This window comes from Pogoniulus pusillus, chromosome 28 (assembly GCF_015220805.1).
Source record: "Pogoniulus pusillus isolate bPogPus1 chromosome 28, bPogPus1.pri, whole genome shotgun sequence".
Lineage (NCBI taxonomy): Eukaryota > Metazoa > Chordata > Aves > Piciformes > Lybiidae > Pogoniulus > Pogoniulus pusillus.
This window is the reverse complement of record NC_087291.1, coordinates 5,467,240-5,486,869: the sequence shown is the minus strand read 5'-3', so window position 1 is coordinate 5,486,869 and position 19,630 is coordinate 5,467,240. Positions and strand designations below refer to the sequence as shown.

Sequence of the window (19,630 nt, the reverse complement as noted above, 5' to 3'; positions counted from 1 at the left end):
AAGTTAAAACCTGTCCTTCTCATTACTACATTTAGTCAACCAACCTTAAGGTTAAAAATGAACATCATTTGTCATGAGCATCAAGCATACAAAAGTTAAGACTACTGAGTGGGACAGGGGGTGAGCTATCTTCTGAATGTATTCACAGTAGCCAATCAAGAACAGTCACTGAGACTTTGAAGACCTTTGTAAAGTCAGCTGGTTCATTACTGAAATCACACTAAAGGTGTTCCCCCTGCTTCAAGAGTTAAACTGAAGTTCACCTCCAGCTTTAGAGTAGGAAGGTATAATGAAGAATTCATCAAGGCTATAAAGCTACTTAAGCTTTTACTTGGGACTTTCATGTGAAGAAGCCCTGGTACTTACTCTTTATAGCCCAGATAATCTTATTTTTTAAGTCTCAGCTACATGGAAAGCAGCAAACATTGAAGTTATAAAACATATATCCTAAAACAGCATTCCACAGGTCACTCCTGCAAGGAATTTGGACTGTATACCTCATAGAGCACTTTTCAAACATTATCCCATTGAGGCATGTGAAACAAAACCCTGTGAAACAGTGGAAAATCCTTCTGTTTCTTTGTAGCATGAAAAGGGTCAGATCACTGACATGCAAGAGAAAATTTAGCATCTTAGTTTAACACCAATACTTAGAAGTCAAAAAAACCCAAAACTCCAATTTAACAGGGAATTACTGTCTGTGTCAGACAACCCTTTGTAATGGAGAACGAAGTACACCATCTAGCTGGCTGTCTCATACCAAAAATTAGTTCTGCTGGGTAGGCATGGCTTGTGAAGAGTATAAACAGCCACAGCACCAAACAGTTCACTGAGACTTCAGGCAAGAACCACGAGTGTCACAGCTGTATTAACACCAAGTAAAAACAAGCACTGTATATGTCTATGTTCTCTAGACAGGTAACAATTTTAAAGACTTTCCAATGCCTCTGGGACACTACACAATTCACATATACACCATGCAAGCACAGAGCCACAAGAACTCACTACTGCCTGCTACTCAACAACTAACATGGTCCACTTGGTCTGATAGAAGAGCTACAAGTTTGCAAGAGTTCCAACTGCACACCTATTTTGGAAATGCCTTCAGCTATAGCCATATTAAACAGATGTTTCAAGTTTGAGTGAAACAAGATTTACCTCTACTGGTTTTGTATTATGCATATAGAGTGCTTCAAAAGAACATTTAAACCCCACATTCTTAGGGTTTTTTTTACTGGCATATGCCACCAAAATGTAAAATTCACAGATGGGAATTAAGAAAAGAAATAGTTTTCCTACGGATGAGACACCGTTAACAAAACCAGCACAAACATGATCCAATGGGAAAGAAAATAAATGGCATCCATAAGGCCTGGGCTATGCATTTCACTGTGATAAGCCTTCTCAGCATGCTTGTAAGAACAGTTCCTATCTAGCATCACCATTTCAAACATACTGAACAATCAGCTTGCTCACCAGATGGTCCTATGGGTAACACTTGGTCAAATAAACATAAAATATGCACTCCATGTAGGTATTTTCTGGTTTATCTCTCTTCTTCTGGCACTGAGACTCTTCAAGGACAACTACACAATAGGCACTTTTCCTTTTCTTATAGCTACAGCATAAAGCCTCAGATACATCCCAGGGCAAATCAAACCAACGTGAAACCTGCATTTGCAGAGAAGCAATTACCTTTATCAATAAACCAACACCATGGCTCTAACAGCCTGAGTACACCATTAAGGTACTTAAAGCTGCAAAGGGTCCTGATATTCATAACACTGTAGATTTAGATTTTTTAATTACTGAGTTTAACTGTGCAAGATTAAAAAGACACACAAATAAGAACTTGTTACCAGCTTCTTTAAGTACAATCAAGCTATCTTTAAAGCAGCAGTAGGAAGCAAACAGGGCAAATTACCATAACGGAAAGCCTAACACTACACTTAGTGGCATGGAACAGTCTGAGAAAAGGTTACCAGGATTACTTTTTCAGATCAGTTTATGCTGTCATAACATTGGTACATTTTTGAATAGAATTAATCAAAAAATCTGTAATAATTGCTATCTCCCCAGCTTTTTTCTTCATTAGTAAAATTCAAGAATGCTCCTGAGCAGCAGTCCTGGTACTTTTTATGCTGCAGACATACTCACATGTCCAGATCTATAGTGAAATGTATGCAAAGGGACAGAGTTGCTAACATCTACTTCTGGGTTTTCTCCTGGCCATTTCCTTCTGGAAATTTGAAGCAGAACACATCATGCCATTTCAACTCATGTATGCATCCTTAAGAGAGGCCCAACCTCCATTTTTGTCTGGATAGTGAAGCATTGGAGGAAGAGAAAAAGCAGACTAGGATTGAACATGCACACAGGACTGAATAAACAGTTCTACTCTTTCAAAACTGCAGCTGCTAACTATTGCAAGATGTCTTACTATTCCTAAGTGACATTTTCATATTCAACAGCTTCCACAAATCTTTATTACACTGCTACATCTTCCTCAAGGTAGCTTAACTCTAGTACTGTATTAGCACATCAAGAGACATTTGCAAAGCCAAGTCAAAATAAAATTTTAATGGTTTCAATACACATCACTAAAATCTACATAATTATTAAAATAGACTTATAGACGTTCTTTGATTAACAGTTTGCATCACCTAGCAAAGGTTACTTTAAATGCAGTGTTATCACAATTTTAACACAGGTGCTTGTTAAAATTTCTCAAGTAAAAAAGTATACTGAGTAGCCAATGCAGCTAATTATTGCATCCCAAGACTTTTAGGATTCTTCATCTCTTTCCCAAAAGTTAAGTAACACTGAGGACTGCAGGTACATAAATTGCCATGAATGAAAATAACCACTTTGATTAGGTAGTCTTTAGACAACCAGAACTTGAAAGGGCTTCAGTTAAGTTACAATGCGACATCTTCTGTTCCACTGATTTAATAACTCAATTTTAAAATGCAACCTTCTTGGGCAAATAACCATTTCCATTCTTAAAACTGCAAGAGTCAGTATTAGTCACATAAACTGTACTTCAGGAAAAACTAAGTGTAACATGCAAACTGTACTTTAAACCACAGAAGAAAATCAGCATGCACCAAACAAACCAAGAATGCTTTTCCCACATTAACATTTTTACCATTCCAGTTAGTTAACACAGAAAGCATGCAAACAAAACCTGGAACTTCGTCAACTCTTACAACTTTTAAGCTTCAACTACTCAAAACGAATTTAACTGCGCTCAAACAGGTAGAACAGGAACACAAACTTCAACTTGAAGCAGCTTTCTGAAGGTGGTTATACTGCATACATTGCTAAACTGAACTGTAGTAACATCAAATTAATGAATTTTAATACTTTCAAGTCTGTGTTGATCAAACACTTTTGAGTACTGCTCTTCCTTTTCTCAAGTGATGCACCTTCCTCTCCTGGAATGAGGAAAACAGACAGGAAGAGTTCACTCATCAACAGAATACAGCAACTAAGTTTCACAAAACGTATCTGAAGACATTCTGTATTCCATTCACCCCACCACAAAACTGACAAACACAGCTTCTGTATTTCTGCTTCAAGGTAAGTGTGTCCAGTAGTGTGTCTGTCCTTTTTTAAAAAGGAAGCAAAGTCTTAAACACAGTATTAATAACTAACAGAAATTAGCCACTACAGTGTCATTGGAAATTGCAACTCTACTAAAACTGAACACATACAGCAGAAGTCTGACAACCAGCTACAGGGTTCTGAACTGGTATAAGAGGCTCAAACTCAATATCCCCTGTCTAGACTAGGGAGTACTCCACTACCCTTTCGGGGTTAATAATCACCCAGCCTTGTGCTTTAAGTGCCCATGAGTTGACTGTTCAGCAATTTCTTCATGCAGGCTTGATTAAATCGTTAGGTCTCATTTCTGCACTTGTTCCAGCATTAAGCAACTGACAGCCAAACCCACACACTTTGGAGTATGTACAAGAACGAATTCAAATGGAATTCCATACACACATCTTTCCATCTTTATGGTATATTGCAAGTGATAACTGAAGGTTAGTTGTGTTTCAGGGATTCAATTATGTTTCCAGAACATACCTTAAAGTAGTCTTCTTGTGATACAAAGGTGTTCCTCATGCGGTTCTCAGGATTAAGCAAACAGGATACTGCTGTTTGTATACTCCTGTCCACAGACTTCTGAAATACAGTTATAGGTACATCTACAATGATACTGATTTTCTCAGCCCACTACTAGCAATGTGGGCATGTCACAGGGCTTATTTTATATTCAGCACTCCTCCCAGCTGCCTCATATTTCCTGAGCTTATCTCTTTTTCTAAATCAAAACCCAAAGACCAAACCCAACCTTTTAAACTTAGCTCACTATCGCCCTTAGAAGTTACAACCTAACAGCTCTGATTATTCCACCACTGAACTGGCATGTAGTGGGCTGACAGATGAGTTTTCTAAAGGACACTTCATTTTTCAATTCAGAGCCAACTGTCATGCAAACAAGGATCAACTTCCACAAAATGTTACCACTTCAGATGCTTTATGTTTCACCTAAATCTGCTTTTTCAGTTTCTACTGTTCCCACTGTAAATAAAGCCTTGTCATTTAAAAACACTGTATTTAATTATGTAAGACCACATTTTATATAGTCCTCAGCACCACAGATTAACCCTATTTTTTTTTCCAGGGAACATGCAAAGCTTCTGAAGTTATACACAAATCAGATACAGAGGTGAGAGCAACTGCTAAAGCAACAACTGTAACCTCAATTTCTAGGATACCAATCAGAGGCTCTCTTCATCTTAACATTTACATGCAAACTTTCTGTCATAAATCCTATTCCTAGAAATGCCAAGTTTTGAGAAAGCAATTACCTTTTGTGGACTGGTACTAGATGACTGCATGGGCTCTGGAACAGCACATTCTGTCTGTATGAATTCTGGATCCTCAGCACAATGATAGCTTACTGAAGCATAAACCTGTGTAGTTTGAATACCACACTGTTTTAGTAACACTGCAAAAACATGTACAGTTGTGTTGTCACTGTTCATCACCTATCTGTAAGCTACATAAACTTGACCTTAGCACTTGATTAAAAGCTGTTCATATGGAGGGAAATACTGTATGCTGGTCTCTATTTTTAGACCGCTTTGTCTCCTTCCAAAAAGGATCTACCCAAGAAATATCTTCTCTCTCTCTGCCATAATCACTGTTAAGTTACCTCCTCAAAGGTGTTCACTAATAGTTTAGTACAACCAGGAAGCTGAAAGATTATTAAAACCCAATGGAAGAAGTGGGGAAGCGAGACATCTGCCATCACTGCCCAAGAAATTGCTTTTCTATATAGAGTCTCTCACTTACTTGAAGCTTTCTTCATGGTTATATAACTGAGGTTTAAGATGTAAGAGAGTCTAGAGAAGCACAAGACATTTTTAGAACTCATAACTTACCTATGCATACAGTGCAATGTTGCAATTGGCAAGATAGTGTTGACTTCAATTACAAGACAGAGGCTGATAAAGCAGTTACTTTTTAGATCTATAACCACCCTTCCAGAGAGGATTGGCAGCTTTTACAGCCCATTTTACTAGGATCTCTATGGCAAGGTTAGTCTCACTTTTCAGGGGCAAAACATTGAGTTTTGCCTCAAAGTAGTCAAGATCTGTTCAGACTTGGCAGCAGTTTTCAGTTCCTTAGAAGATAATTCCTCCAAGATGTTATTTGTGATGATACACAGCAACTACAAGGTGTACCATCTGATACTTCCAAAAGCCCTTCAACACCAAAACTCTGATTTCAAGTTGACAATGTTAGGAGATACAGAAAGACCGCTGTTAGCAGACTACTCCCTTCCTGAGCACCATCCCTAACCATCAAAAGGGCTATCACCTCTGACCTCATCAGAACAGGGTTGTTCTCTTTATGAATGGAAATCGTGATTACCCATCAAACAAATCAGTGGGTATAAAACAGCTGACTGAAGGATGAAGTTTCCAATCACCTTATGAGCTTGTCCTCTTTTGAGGCTGTCAAGACTGATACTGAAACAGCTTTTCTAGAAAAGCTGTCTGCTCACATAACCAGACTTTAAATGTCTACTGAAAAATATGCACACCAACTCCAGAAATGTTAATCTTCTAATATGATCAGAGACAGCAATTGACAGCAATATATACATGCCAAAAGTTCTTTTTTGCTCCTTTTTCCCCCACATACCTTTCACATATTCTACAGACATCTGCTGGCAATTAGCTTGAATGGATAACATTTACAAGACAAATGAAGTATTACAGACTTTAAACACTTAACAGAGATTGTAATCAACAAATACAGGATTATAGTCTAAGAACATGATGATGTCCAAGATGCAGCTTTAAGTTCCAACATCACTGAAGAAATACACGTTTTCTCTTCTGTGAATGGCACTTGTGTGAAGACACACAAATTAAGTCACTCTCTTAGAAGCCACCAGTAACATCTACAGTCTGTAGCAATGATTTTTAAAAGCTGCTGAAAGGAGCTGAAAAAAATACTTATTTCTGATCAATAAGCAGAATATTCTACAGATCTTGTAAGTCAGAATTATGCATGAGACTGAAGGAAAATAAATGCCAGACCTTCATGAAAAAAATCAGGTTAGAATTCCAGAATTCTGCAAGCAGAATGTTTAGAGTAACTCTATACAAAGAAGGTAGTTCTATTATGCAGCTCCTAAAAAACATCCTGCCACTAGGAAATCCTAAACAACTTCCTATTCTGTCAACAGCTACAGATTCATACAGGCCAGATTACAGAGATTCAGTCAGCAAACAACTTTTTAGGATCAAGCTGTCAAAACCTTGCGCTAGTTGAGAAAGTAAAGTTCCAGAAGTTAAACTCTGAAGACTTACCGGAGGCATAAAATAGTTTCTTTGCTCCCCAGTAAGCCATTGGGGTTGAACCTTAAACAAGAATTAGACAAAAAAACAGCTTTTATTCATTCATTTCCAATACAGCCCATTGCTCTTTAAGAGCCACTATTCACAACACTTCATGTATAGATTTCTTATGAAACATTTTACTGTCTAGTAAAATAGCTTTCTCAGACATAACTCACATAGTGTTTAAAGGTTATCTTAACACAAATTCAACTAGCTCCTTTCTTTTTTCATTCCAAGATTTAAGAGAAAAAAAATTGAACCCAGGATTTCTGTGACTAGAGTCCTAACAAAACTGTTCATTCTATTCATGTTGGTCAGGTATTAAACTGCCTTTCCGCTACTGAAGAATTGCATACCTGATAGCTGTAGGGTGGCTGGTATCCCACAGGAACTTGCTGCTGTATCAATAAAGCTGGTGAACTGTATGGGTATGTCTGTAAACAGATTGTTTTTTAAGGCAAGCTTGAAGCAAAATAGAAGTATTTGTGAAGGTATTTATAAAGCCAGAAGCACATTCTAAGTAGCATACAGTCACAGTATTGCTTCAATTCCTGTTTCAGACTAGCTTTATTTAAAAAGCAAACCTTACTATTACCCTTGGGGCTTCAGCACTTTAGGCACTAAAAATTCTCTTGAAAGTTAGGTTCTGAAGGATATTACACCTCTAAAATCACCGCACTTGCTTGTAGCAGTGTCATCTTCAGTCATTTCAGAAGTACAATTCATCCCATAAACTTTCTCAAGTACATCTGAAACAGGTCAACTACCACGAAATAAGGTACTTGGGATCAGTCTCTTGGAGCCAAACAATGTTAAGTATTACAGCTCAGGTGATTTCCCAGCATTTGTTCATTGCAAGTATTTTGACACAATACCTCAGCTTTGTCAAGAGGATAGAGACATTCTAGCATGTAAGAGAATTGGTTCTTCCTACACTATTTCACTTTCCCAATAAACTTAAGAGAATCTGAAGTATTACCAAGCTCCATGTCCTAGAGATAAAAGCATTTCTGAGAGTCACAGCAGTTTGCTCAGCTTCATTCACTTAACACACATAACAGAATCCACTTGGAATTGATATTGCCCTATCATATAGAGTTTATTAATACAGGAAGAGACTATAATCTGGAAAGCCTTCTACTCACAGCACTTGTAACAATATAGGCAGAAATACTCTACCTACACCTCAGTAAGAACACTTTATTCATACTTTTAAGTCATGTCCTGTAGACACTAGTGTACTAGTCACAGCTGCTAAGAGATGCTGCAACAACAGTTCAAATAAGAATCTGTTCAGGTAGGAGGAAAGAACACCCCCAAGATGCCACAGACATGTTCTGGTTCTGTATTTGTCTTTAAAAAAAATACATTTTAAAGTTTGTGGTTTACTCTGAGGCTGGGCATCAGAATATTAGATATGCAGATGCATTTGTTTGGTGAAGTCCATCTGGGACAAGTAACAAGATTACATAGCAACTTATTAAATCATAGCTCCATTAGCAAAATTTTTCCTCAGTCTCCAAACAAAGGGTCTCTCTTTGTGTATTGTTTCATGAAGCAACCACATAATTGAACAGACTTCTCAAGGTTGCTGGCTTTCTTCTGCAGTGATTTGAAGTTGAGCAATTCTTGTTAGGGGAAGGCAACAGGAAAATAAGCATGTATGGGTAAATGGGGTCTTAGTATATAATCCTGAAGAATGTGTGATTATGATTCACAATAAGCAGCATGAATGGCCTTACCTGAACATACTGTGTTACTGGGCTCATGACAGCTGGAGGCTGCACATAGGTCTCCATATTTTGGTTACTCCATACAGTGTGGTACTGTGGTGCAGGAGGATTGAAGACAAGTGGTTTGGGATGCACATAAGAACCTTGTTTAGAGTACAAAAAATACATTAAGATATTTTCTCATGCATTTCTTCAGCAATCTAAATTCAAGCTGCAAAAAACCTTCAAATTTTGACTATTGAATTAACTTTGTATTAACTATACTGTGCTACTGGCTTGAGTTCTACTATATGAACTGTCGACCAATTAGAGCAATCAGAAGTCATATGTGAAGTTTAATGTCATCATACATCAGAGAAAAGACCTGCAGGGATGTTAAAGTACAATTAAAAAACCCAAACACTTTTAACATGAAGAAATTTGTTTATACATACACTTACAAAAGTTCTGTTGCTTTCTAATCGCTGGCCCCAGTTTCAGCTTTTTGCCATGGAAGTTGATGTGAGACTGCAAGACAGGATATTCTGTGAGCTAGGGAACTGGTGACATCTGTGAGTGGTTTGATTTTGAAGTGACTCTGCTTATACACCACAATATTATCACCTCACATACAGGCTCAAGAGCCATTCTCTTCTTCCACCTCAACACGTTGTATCTTTTACCTTTGATTTCCTGCAGAGCTCTCAGTACACCTATTTGTTTACTTACCAACACCTCCAACATATTACACGACTTGGACTAGCAGTTTCTAACCATGTACTAGTGACTGTCAGCCTTCTGGTTCTATACACACAGATTTGAACTGTTCTTGTCTCAGTAAGGATCCTAACAGAGTGACCATAGTCTAAGTTTCCTTGAAACTTTACAGCCAGTTTCATAAGTTTCCTAACATGCTTTATGTAACTTATTAGAAGCTGTCCACCTAGTGTTAAAAGGAAATGAAATGCTGTCTACACACTACTCTTTACCTGCATGTTACTGTGCTCCTTCTAAGAAGCATTCAGATGTGTTCCTCCAGAATATCCAAGCACATTGATATTAACAATCTTTTGGCCAAGGCTTCTACGCAGCACACAGACTAATCAAGATAGTGCAAAACTGGAACACGGGCCGTGTGTTCCTCAAAAACCCAAACCCTGAACGTAAGACTTGTTAAACAGAGCTGAGAGCAACCCTCAGTAGTCAGCAAATGCTTGAGAGATGTACATTCTCCTTCAGCATGTTCTGACACCATGCTAGATCATACAGACGGTAGGACTTCAGACTCTGTGATCAATGACCAAGTATTGCTTAGCCACCACAGTAATTGAAGCTGTTAAAGCACAGAAAGAATTTCAAAGTAACTCTCTGCAAAAGTTGTCTTCTATGTTCTTTCAAAAAAAAAATCTTTGGTCTGAAAACTGGGAGAGCATTTGCTGATAGATGCAGGCTGAAATGACACCAGAGCCACCTTACACTTGAAGGACTGGCTACAGAAGAGGGCCTGTAACATTCTGTTCTCCACAAGATGACAATTTAAGTTTGGAGTATAGAAAGTTGCTCCAATACATAAATTATTGCTATGGACTACTTACAAGGTCTTGTAATGACAGAATGAGGAGTAAGGAGTTTAAACTGGTAGAGGGAAGATTCAAACTAGATGTTAGGGGAAAGTTCTTTCCAGTGAAGGTGGTGAGACACTGGAACAGGATTGCCCAGGGAGGCTGTGGGTGCTCCCTCCCTGGAGGTATTCAAAGCCAGGTTAGATGAGGCCTTGAGCAACCTGTTCTAGTGAGATGTGTCCCTGCCTGTAGTAGGGACATTGGAATTGGATGATCCTTGAGGCCCCTTCCAACCTAAACCATTCTATTATTTAAGCAGATTAACATTTATTCACATACTCAGGCCCTTCACACACCTCCCAAAAGAATTCACCTTTGCATCTGATCTCACATCTTCTGCCAAGATGATGACAAGAAGCTTGTTTACTTGTCATCTGTGTACATGTCACAGATGACATTAGCTAAAATAAGTCATCTGTTGCAGCTCAGAGGACTAACATCGAGGTTCACAAATGCTTAGCACCTCAGAAGTAAAAGATCTGCTCTAACCCAACTCACACAATTTAGTACTAAGTATTAAAATCAGCCTTAGATGCAGATACCTTATCGAGATTCTCTATTTCGTACACCACTAAGAACTTGCAGGCTTCAGAACAAAGTATGTGTTTTTCCATTTTAACAGACATTTCACTAAGCTTTTTCCTCCTATTTCTTCCCAAGTGCTGTGCACAGATGACAGAAAATTCATTGTTGGTTGTAAAAGCAAGCAAGAAAATAGCACTATAAATGAAGTCTTGGTCATCTTCTCACACTGAAAATAAACAAGATGTGGTGGAAAAAAGTGAAATATCCTGACTAGTTTTATGTATGTTTCGGGGTTGGTTGGTGGCTGTTTCTTTGGGGTGCTGGTTTTTTTTTTCTTCCCAGTGTTCCTGCAATCCTGTTGTGCCCAGAACCACATAACTGCCTTTTCCATCTAAGTAAGAAGAGCCCTTTGAAGGCTCCCCTCAAAGCAGAACAGCAAACTGACTGACACTAGACCAGAACGCAGCTATAAATTAAATCTGACCTAAATCAGAAGGAACCTATCTTCCAAGATGGACAAAGCTAGAGCTAGGCAGATAAACACAGGCATCAGGAGCAATTTGTGGAGAGGCTCAATCTTGTCCATTTGCATTAAGCACTGAGCATTCAGTACAGGCAATGCCTGAAATGGTTTAGTGAGCTGATGTCTGCTTAAGACTTGAGCTCTAAAAGGCAATGTGAATACTTGCCCTTTTTCCATCCCCTCCAGAAACCAAGAGCCTCATTAAGACAATTTCTATCTGGACATACTTCTTCCTGACAAGGCAGTAACTTGTACTGAAATTTGTACCAGAAAGAAAAAAAAAGACATATACCTCAGGCTCTTCAAAAACCTGTGGTCTACAAAGTTGCATCAGTGAGCACAGAGATGGGCTGAGGGCTTTCAGTTTTGAAGCAGTGCAGAGGAAAAATAGTAAAATCAATGTAGCTCAAATAACACTACTCAAGGGAAGAGTGTTGCTTCAATGCAAGTATTCCACACTGAGGGAGTACAACACATGTAACCCACAGTAAGAAGGCATTCTCAAATGAAGTGTGCTGCTTGTAACAGTATTTTTGTCAGCATACCATGAGAGTCAAAAGAACAGCAAACTTCTCAAGTCTTTTGACAATAATCAAAAATCTCCTGTGGGAGTTTCATCACTCTCCACTTCATTCAAATGTTTTCTTCCCCCTTAAGAAGCTGGACAGCCAATAAACATATTCAAACATGACAGAGCACTACATTTGTGCCTGACATATTTATCTGTGTTTGTGTTTCAGCTTTACTTTCCTATTCAAGGGCTTCAGAAGCAGATGAAAAGCTGTTCATCCTCTAGAGACATCAAAGTTTTAAGGCAAAATCTTGAAAGTCAAGTATTTTGATACATGTTATTTCTGCAGTTACTGCACTCACACTTTGGGAGAAGAGGAAAACCAGCTTTATCAATACTTTGTGACCTGCTGCAGTCTATCAGAACCAAGTAACAGACATGGTTGTAAGCAGTAAGATTTAAAATTTCACCAGTACTTAACTCTAAGACCACAATGACTGTAACAGCTCTACCCCTTTATCTCCTATATAAAAATTGTACGACGTAGGAATAGTTGCATCTAGTTGAAGAGGCTTTAAGAAAGAGCATACTTGTGTTCCAGTATCATCCAGACACGTGAATACCACAAGAGAAACACACACACTTCAAGTGCTGAGACCAAAGCAAAAAACCTCCTGCTGTTTTCCTTGTTGCCATTGTTCCTAATAGTAACACTAAAAGGTCTAGGTATGTACCAGAAGATTCTATGGCAATCACCCAACACAGAAAGCCAGCAGCCAAAAAGGAGGCAAAAGCTATGCAGTTTTTCAAGTACATAAATGATTGAGAACGACTAGGAATACAATTACAAGAGACATTCAAGCACAGCAAGGCTAAAACTAATTTGGGTTTTGAAGTTTACTTTTTGTGCAGCCCTAGATTATCTTTCCTAATTTCCTATATAGGGTGCATGACTTGGTGGTTTCCCTTAAACATGTCTCTCACTCACTTCCTCAGGTAATTGTCTAATTAAACAAAGAACTTACTTCTACTATTTTTTGAACATCCACATTTTCCACAAAAGATACAAATCCATACCTGGAAAGAAAAAGGAACATCTAGATTATTCAATAATCAGACTGATTTGTTTGTTTGCTAAATTTTGAACAAGAGCTGTTAAGAGCATGGACATGAAATGTATCAAGTGGGACTTAAGTTTAAAATTCAGCATGAAAATTTACTGCTAGCAGCATGTAGTGCTGGGATAAATCAAAGGAACTGAATGCCAGATTCTAGAATTTAATAGATGCAGGCACCAAACAAGTTTCAAGCTTTGCTTCCACTGCTGAAGTGGCAAACCCTCTATTTTCCTCAAGAACAGATTGAAAGTAGAGTAACCAGGCTATGCTTTAAGATTATACAACTTTAAATGGCAATCTAGATTCAGACCACAACAGAAAACAGCTGCTACTGTTAAGGCTTAATCATGTCAAACTAATTAGCATAGTTTGTGACAGAACTACATCCACCTAAGCAGGAATTTGAAAACAACTACTCAAGGTCTACTCACCCTTTGGAAACACCAGTTCTGTCAGTGATTACTTTCACCTCTTTCACAGTACCATATCGTTCAAAGAAACTTCTGATTTCTGCTTCATTCATCTAAAAGAAACAAACTCAAACTTCTTCAAACACATTCAACTGTTTACAAAGGATTTAAAATAACCACTACTGTACTTCCAACCCATCCCCTACTACTGTAGGAAGTTAGACATCTTTTCCAAAATTCTCATGACACTGCAACATTTTAATATTAGTAAAGGCAAACACTTGGGAGAAAACAAACAAAGTACCCCAGGAGTTAAACTCCCACTTCTTTTCCACTGAAGTGACCCTACAGCTACCTTAAACAATTACAAATATATAAATACCCTTATATCGATTCCACCGACAAAGACTGTGTTTGGCATGATTTTTCCTTCTGGTAAAACATATCCTTGACTGGTTGTTGACAAATGGGTATTGTCCTCCGAGACACCTGCACACTGGGCCTCCACGTTTGTAGACTGGAAAATTTAAACAGAATGCAGATTTCAGTCAAATTATTACAGCATGTTTCCATATACTATAAAGCCTACATCTCCCTATAGATACAGCATGAGAAAATCAGTTTCAATAGCACCTTCTCAATTCCTTGAAATTAAGTACATGCTGCAAATAGATAGCTCATTAAAAAAAGGTTGAAGTAACCACATTAACACACTTCAGAAATTAAACCCAGACCTAACCTAGGCTAATATAAGTAGCCCTGACTGCATGAAGCTTCATGAGCAGTGTTGCTACTACCATACATAGTGAACACACCAGAATAGTTAATTTCTGAATTTTACTGCTTACTGATGCCAGATTTCTGAACTTTGCTAAGCTGCTTTCAGATGTAAGCAAGAAAATAAAATTCTGTGAAGATAATTTACTGTAAATTGAATATCCAACAGAACACATTCCAAGCTTTATATATTTGAGAAGTAAGCTTACAAACGGCCTTAGAGCACAGGTAACAGGGATATATTACAAGTCAGCTCTAAGAAATTAAATCAGGTCTTGCTGGAATATTCATGCTACTCTTTTTCTCAGAATAAAAAATTGTCAGTTTAAACACAACAGGAATATGAAGGACTACAGACTTGCTTCTGAACTGCTTTCATTAAAGTAAGATCTTGCTAAGCTCCCACAGTAATAAGGGCTGTGTAGTAGAACATTCCTGCTGTAAACACAAAAAGGAAAGATCTACGCCTTCCCCACTGCATTAGAACAACTCTGGACATTGCTGGCAAGTAAACAAATCCTACATTTTACTGAAGAAAACACTCATAGTACTCGTCAGAATCCTCCACTCCTGATCCAAGCTCATAAACACTTGCGCTAGCATAAAAAACACAAGGGCAAAAGCGAAGCAAGTGGCGAGTTAGACAGCACCATTTCTTTGGCTCACCCCCGCTAAAGAGTATTTAACTGAAAACTGCAACTCCATAGCAACCTCAAGCTGATCAAACTCAGCTTCCACTTCTTTCTGGACCTGTTAGAGTGAACCAGGCTAAGAGAGAAGCACTCACTCTGCGGTGCAAATACTCTGGCAACCTAGAACAGGAAGCTACTCAGCTGAAGCACCCAACTAGTGCCAGAAGAAGTGCAAAGAAGTGGGCAGGCAAACAGATACTGCCTTTACACAAGGATTCCATGGAAGTGCAGTATTCTCAAGTGGCTACCCTGAAACTACAGTACCCTCTGAAGTGACCCAACCCTTCCAAAAAGCAACCTAAGTTGCTTTGTCTAGCCATCGCATGTCATACCTCTGAAATCCAAGTTTCTAGAGATCAGGAAGGCTTATTCAAAGTTTGTCATCTTACATGACATTAGCAGAGGTTTTTCCTTTCTCTCATCACAACATAAATGTAACCAGCTTGCTCCCTGCAATATTCCACTAAGCATCACTAAGTTGATACCTGAACATTGTATTGACCTCTTATCAAACTTTTTTTTGGGGGGAAGAAGTGGGGAAAGCCTACCAGTAGGACCAGGTGGTGGAAATTAATTAGCTACCCAAACAGGTCACAAACATCAGTCCTCTGCACATTCAGGGGAGGAAAAGCTTTTCTTTCAACCATCTCAGTGCCTCATTTCCTAGCCTTCTCCCCGTCTTTCCACAACTTCAGAGGCTTTTCGCTTTAAATAAGCATTGAACATTTTCTTTTGCCATTTAAGCCCCCGGTACGTGCCCTGCCGAACAGTTTCCGTGGGCAGGAATCGGTTACCATGACAGCGCAGCACCTACCGACAGAACATGGCTGCCGGGGCGGACAAGGCGATCTTCCTACCGGGCAGCAGGTGGCGCTATCAGGTAAGCACTTGGGCGCGCTCGCACGGCAACAGCTACCACTTAAGGCTTAACTTCAGTAAAAGCTTAGCTTGCCTGTTGTTTTTTTAACGCCCTACTCTTCTATCCGTTTTGCGGTGTCCAGCATACACTCGTGAACCCCATTTTTCAAGTAACAATTCTCGGAGTGCAACTTGCACGTTGGAGAACAGCAGCGTGCTACTGCAGGCAGTCACTCTCCCTGACAACGTTAAGTCCACAACGCACTACGCTGAGTCTCTTTTCTGGCAGGTAAAGAAGAACGCCAAAGCGGGGAACCTGAGGCAAGCGCTACGGAGCCACCGGGGCCGCCGCTCCTATACGGCTGCGGCCAACCGCAGCCGCTCGCAGCCTGCAGGCTTCGCACCTCGCCTGCTCCATTACCGGAAAAGGCGCGAAGGAAGACGGAGAGCTGGGGTCGAAGGGAGGGCAAAGCGCAGGAGCCCCTCTGAGGGCAACGGTCTCGCGTTCTCTAACACACGGGGTTAACGTTCCCGCCCGACCCATAGAGACACACAGCAGGCCAGCACCGCCCGCACCCAGCCGCAGCTCCAGCGTGGCCGCTCCCGCCAGGCCTGCGCAGAGCGGAGCGCGGCGGTGCGGCACAAAATGGCTGCTCACGGCGTGAAGCGTGCCTGTAGCGGACCCCTCACCCACACCTCGGCGCCAACAGCTCTAGGGACCGACACTCAGCCCCACATGAAGCCCCAGGCTTTTTACTCTGTGTTATTCCTGACCTTAATTGCTCGTGTAGGCTTAAGGCTTTTTCGCTATTAAACGCAACATGAACTCTCAGGGGTCCAATCCTGCCAGCGGTACACCCCTCAATGCCCCACAAGGCGACACTACTACCGCCCTAGAGACACCCCTTTCTCATTTAAGAACAAGCAAAATAAGTTAATACCCATTTATTTACCTTCGCTTCCCGAGAGAGCACCCGAACAAGTCGCTACAGCCGCCAGCAAAAAGCCCCTCCACAGCTACTCGCTCCCCCTCATCCCCATTCCCACCGCGCCGACCTCTACTCACCATCGTTCACCGGAGCTGAAGCACTGCCCACGCGCTTGGGAAACGAGCGATGCCCTCAAAACTAATATGAGCTTCTTCGAGAAAGCAAACGCTGGACAGGTTGGGTTGTTTCTTCGGTGGGTTTGGGGGTTTTTTTTTGGGTTTTTTAATTTTGTTTCTGGGTTTGTTTTTTTTTTTTAATGCCCCCCCACCCCTTCCTTTTCGTTCTGGAGAAAAACAGCTTGCTCCGGTCCGGGCTCCTCTCTTTAAGTAGCCCCAAGTGGGAAGGGGGCGGGGAAAGGCCACACCTTGCCCTCTCCGTCGACACCGGCGCAGATTAAAAGGCTTTTCGGGGGCATTGCCTTCTCCCGCCGCTCATGGGTCAGCCCTTGTGTTGTCTGCCTCTTAGCAGCGCGTCTGTAGACGAGAAGCGCGTCGCGGTTGTTCTCCGTTATACACAGATGAGGTTGTCATTTGCGGCCTGGTCGAGCGGGAGCGTGGCCTTTGAGCGGCTGCGATAGCAGCAGCAGCTCTTGTGGTATTCTGCCCCTGTGCTCAGCACTGGTCAGGCCACAGCTTGAGTGCTGTGTCCAGGTCTGGGCCCCTCAATTCAAGAGAGATGTTGAGGTGCTGGAAGGTGTCCAGAGAAGGGCGACAAAGCTGGTGAGGGGCCTGGAACACAAACGCTATGAGCAGAGGCTGAGGGAGCTGGGGGTGTGCAGCCTGCAGAAGAGGAGGCTCAGGGCAGAGCTCATTGCTGTCTACAACTACCTGAAGGGAGGTTGTAGCCAGGTGGAGGGTGGCCTCTTCTCCCAGGCAACCAGCAAGAGAACAAGGGGACACAGTCTCAAGTTGTGCTGGGGAAAGTACAGGCTGGATGTTAGGAGGAAGTTGTTGGCAGAGAGAGTGATTGGCATTGGAATAGGCTGCCCTGGGAGGTGGTGGAGGCACTGTCTCTGGAGGTCTTCAAGAGGGGACTGGCTGAGACACTTAGTACCATGGTCTGGTTGACTGGCTAGGGCTGGGTGCTAGGTTGGCCTGGCTGATCTTGGAGGTCTCTTCCAACCTGGTTGATTCTATGATTCTATGACGAGACCTAGCACTTACTTGGTCTGTTGAGGTTTGAGGGTGGTGGAGTGTTGAAGGGGCTTTCACTCTGAGATGAAAGCTGGAACTTTTTCATCGATGATTTCATGACCCAGTGCTGCATAGCTGTTGCATAGCTGTTCTAGAGAAAGCTCTTTTCTTCACACCTCCTATTGTCTGTACTGACAACAAACCTGCTGTTCACCAGTTGCCCAAGATCTTTCTAGAAGGAAACCTCTCCAGAAACAATGCTAGTTACACAGCAAGGAGATGCTCACGCTTTGCCGGTTTGTTTGTTTGAAATACTTCTATCACAGCTAGTATCAAATGTTAAGAACGTGAGCTGGTGTTTGAGAGTTTCAAAGAGAGGGGAAACTCAGGGAAAAAAGCTTCCATAAAGACCAGGGGGAACTCTCCCAGATCAACCTCTGGTGTAGCTTATCGAGTGTGTTTTGGTTTATGTGTTGCTTGGGTTTCTTTAATAGCAAAGACATAAGACTCATAGTTATTCAGGATGAAAAATGGAAGTACAAAGCTAAACTGACAAATCGACATGTATTTAAGGTGGAAGCTATTTTTTTCCTGTGCGATTTTCTTTCCTCTAAGACATATATCTGTTTTTCACAATGTACCAAGTGTTCTTCAGGTGCTGATATTAACAATCAAAAGTAGACTGCTGGGCCCAGAGTTGCTTTAGGTGATGGCAATAACAAGCCCTGATCACAAAAGATGTATTCATGTTAACTATAGGAAGGATTTTGTAATCCTAGTAAAGTTGAATAGGTAAGAGTGTTATCTAGTGGGGTATTATCTTAAGGTAAGCATACAAGAGGGCTTTTGTGCAGCTAATGCCCATTCACTTAAATACAAGAGATACTCTGCAATGCCATATTGGATATTTTCAGTTTCTATTTAAAATGACTGAAACATGGAAAATGTGGTCCAACAAAAGAGAAGAAATAATATATAAGTTCAATAAAATGATTAATACTTGGCCTTAAAAGTGGCAGCAGGTTGGTAGCACTGTTTTTTAAAGGGGAATATAATAATTCTCCTCTTAACTCTTGAAAGTAAAACTAGCCTTAACAATCCAAAGGAGAGCAGAAAACAGATTCATGGGGAAGTGGATGGGTTTTTACCTTTAATTCTTTTTTTTATGTGTGGAACTACAAGTATTCTGAGAGATGTCTTGTTATTAAGTGTAAGAGAACTGTCTCAAGTGATAATGCATATGCTGCTCTTCTAGTAAAACAAGTGTGAGTCCAATGTAAAAGCAGAATTATGTAGTTGCAACCCTTACCAAGGCAATCTACATCCTGCTTTTGGGAGCTTGGCAGTTGGGTTTGGGTCAGGATTGTGTCTTACTTTTCCATAACAGATTATTAGCTTCTAAAACTGGAAAACATCTGTTTACTTAAAACAAATAGCTATTTGTTTTGGCCCTATGAGGAGAGGCTGAGGGAGCTGAAGTTGTTTAGCCTGGAGAAGAGGAGGCTCAGGGGTGACCTCATTGCTGTCCACAACTACCTGAAGGGAGGCTGTAGCCAGGTGGGGTTGGTCTCTTCTCCCAGGCAACCAGCAAAGAACAAAGGGACACAGTCTCAGGTTGTGCAGAGGGAAGTGTAGGCTGGATGTTAGGAGGCATTTTTTGCCAGAGAGAGTGATTGACATTGGAATGGGCTGCCCAGGGAGGTGGAAAGAGTTGCCATCCCTGGAGGTGTTGAAGAAGAGACTGAATGAGGCACTTAGTGCCATGGTCTAGTGGATTGGACAGGGCTGGTAGATAGACTGGACTGGATGATCTTGGAGGCCTTTTCCAAGCTGGTTC

The 19,630-nt window shown here is 40.8% G+C and overlaps 1 protein-coding gene across 3 annotated transcripts; it reads right to left on the bottom strand.

Annotated features, from left to right (window-relative positions):
- Positions 1-2,565: 2,565 nt before the first annotated feature.
- On the bottom strand, positions 2,566-16,962 carry DAZL (deleted in azoospermia like). 3 transcript variants are annotated; one of them, XM_064167061.1, is made up of 11 exons: positions 16,738-16,962; positions 13,727-13,861; positions 13,366-13,457; positions 12,842-12,893; positions 9,091-9,163; positions 8,666-8,799; positions 7,280-7,357; positions 6,894-6,944; positions 4,878-4,982; positions 4,090-4,185; positions 2,566-3,437 (listed from the first exon to the last, which is right to left on the bottom strand). In XM_064167061.1, the coding sequence occupies exons 1-11, from the start codon at positions 16,738-16,740 to the stop codon at positions 3,384-3,386; spliced, it is 873 nt and encodes a 290-aa protein (XP_064023131.1). In that variant the 5' UTR covers positions 16,741-16,962; the 3' UTR covers positions 2,566-3,383. The 3 variants fall into 3 exon arrangements, with proteins under 3 accessions (XP_064023131.1, XP_064023129.1, XP_064023132.1); XM_064167059.1 differs by having other exon boundaries at positions 4,090-4,188; positions 16,738-16,960; XM_064167062.1 differs by having other exon boundaries at positions 4,090-4,188; positions 9,097-9,163; positions 16,738-16,959.
- Between the last annotated feature and the right edge of the window lie 2,668 nt (positions 16,963-19,630).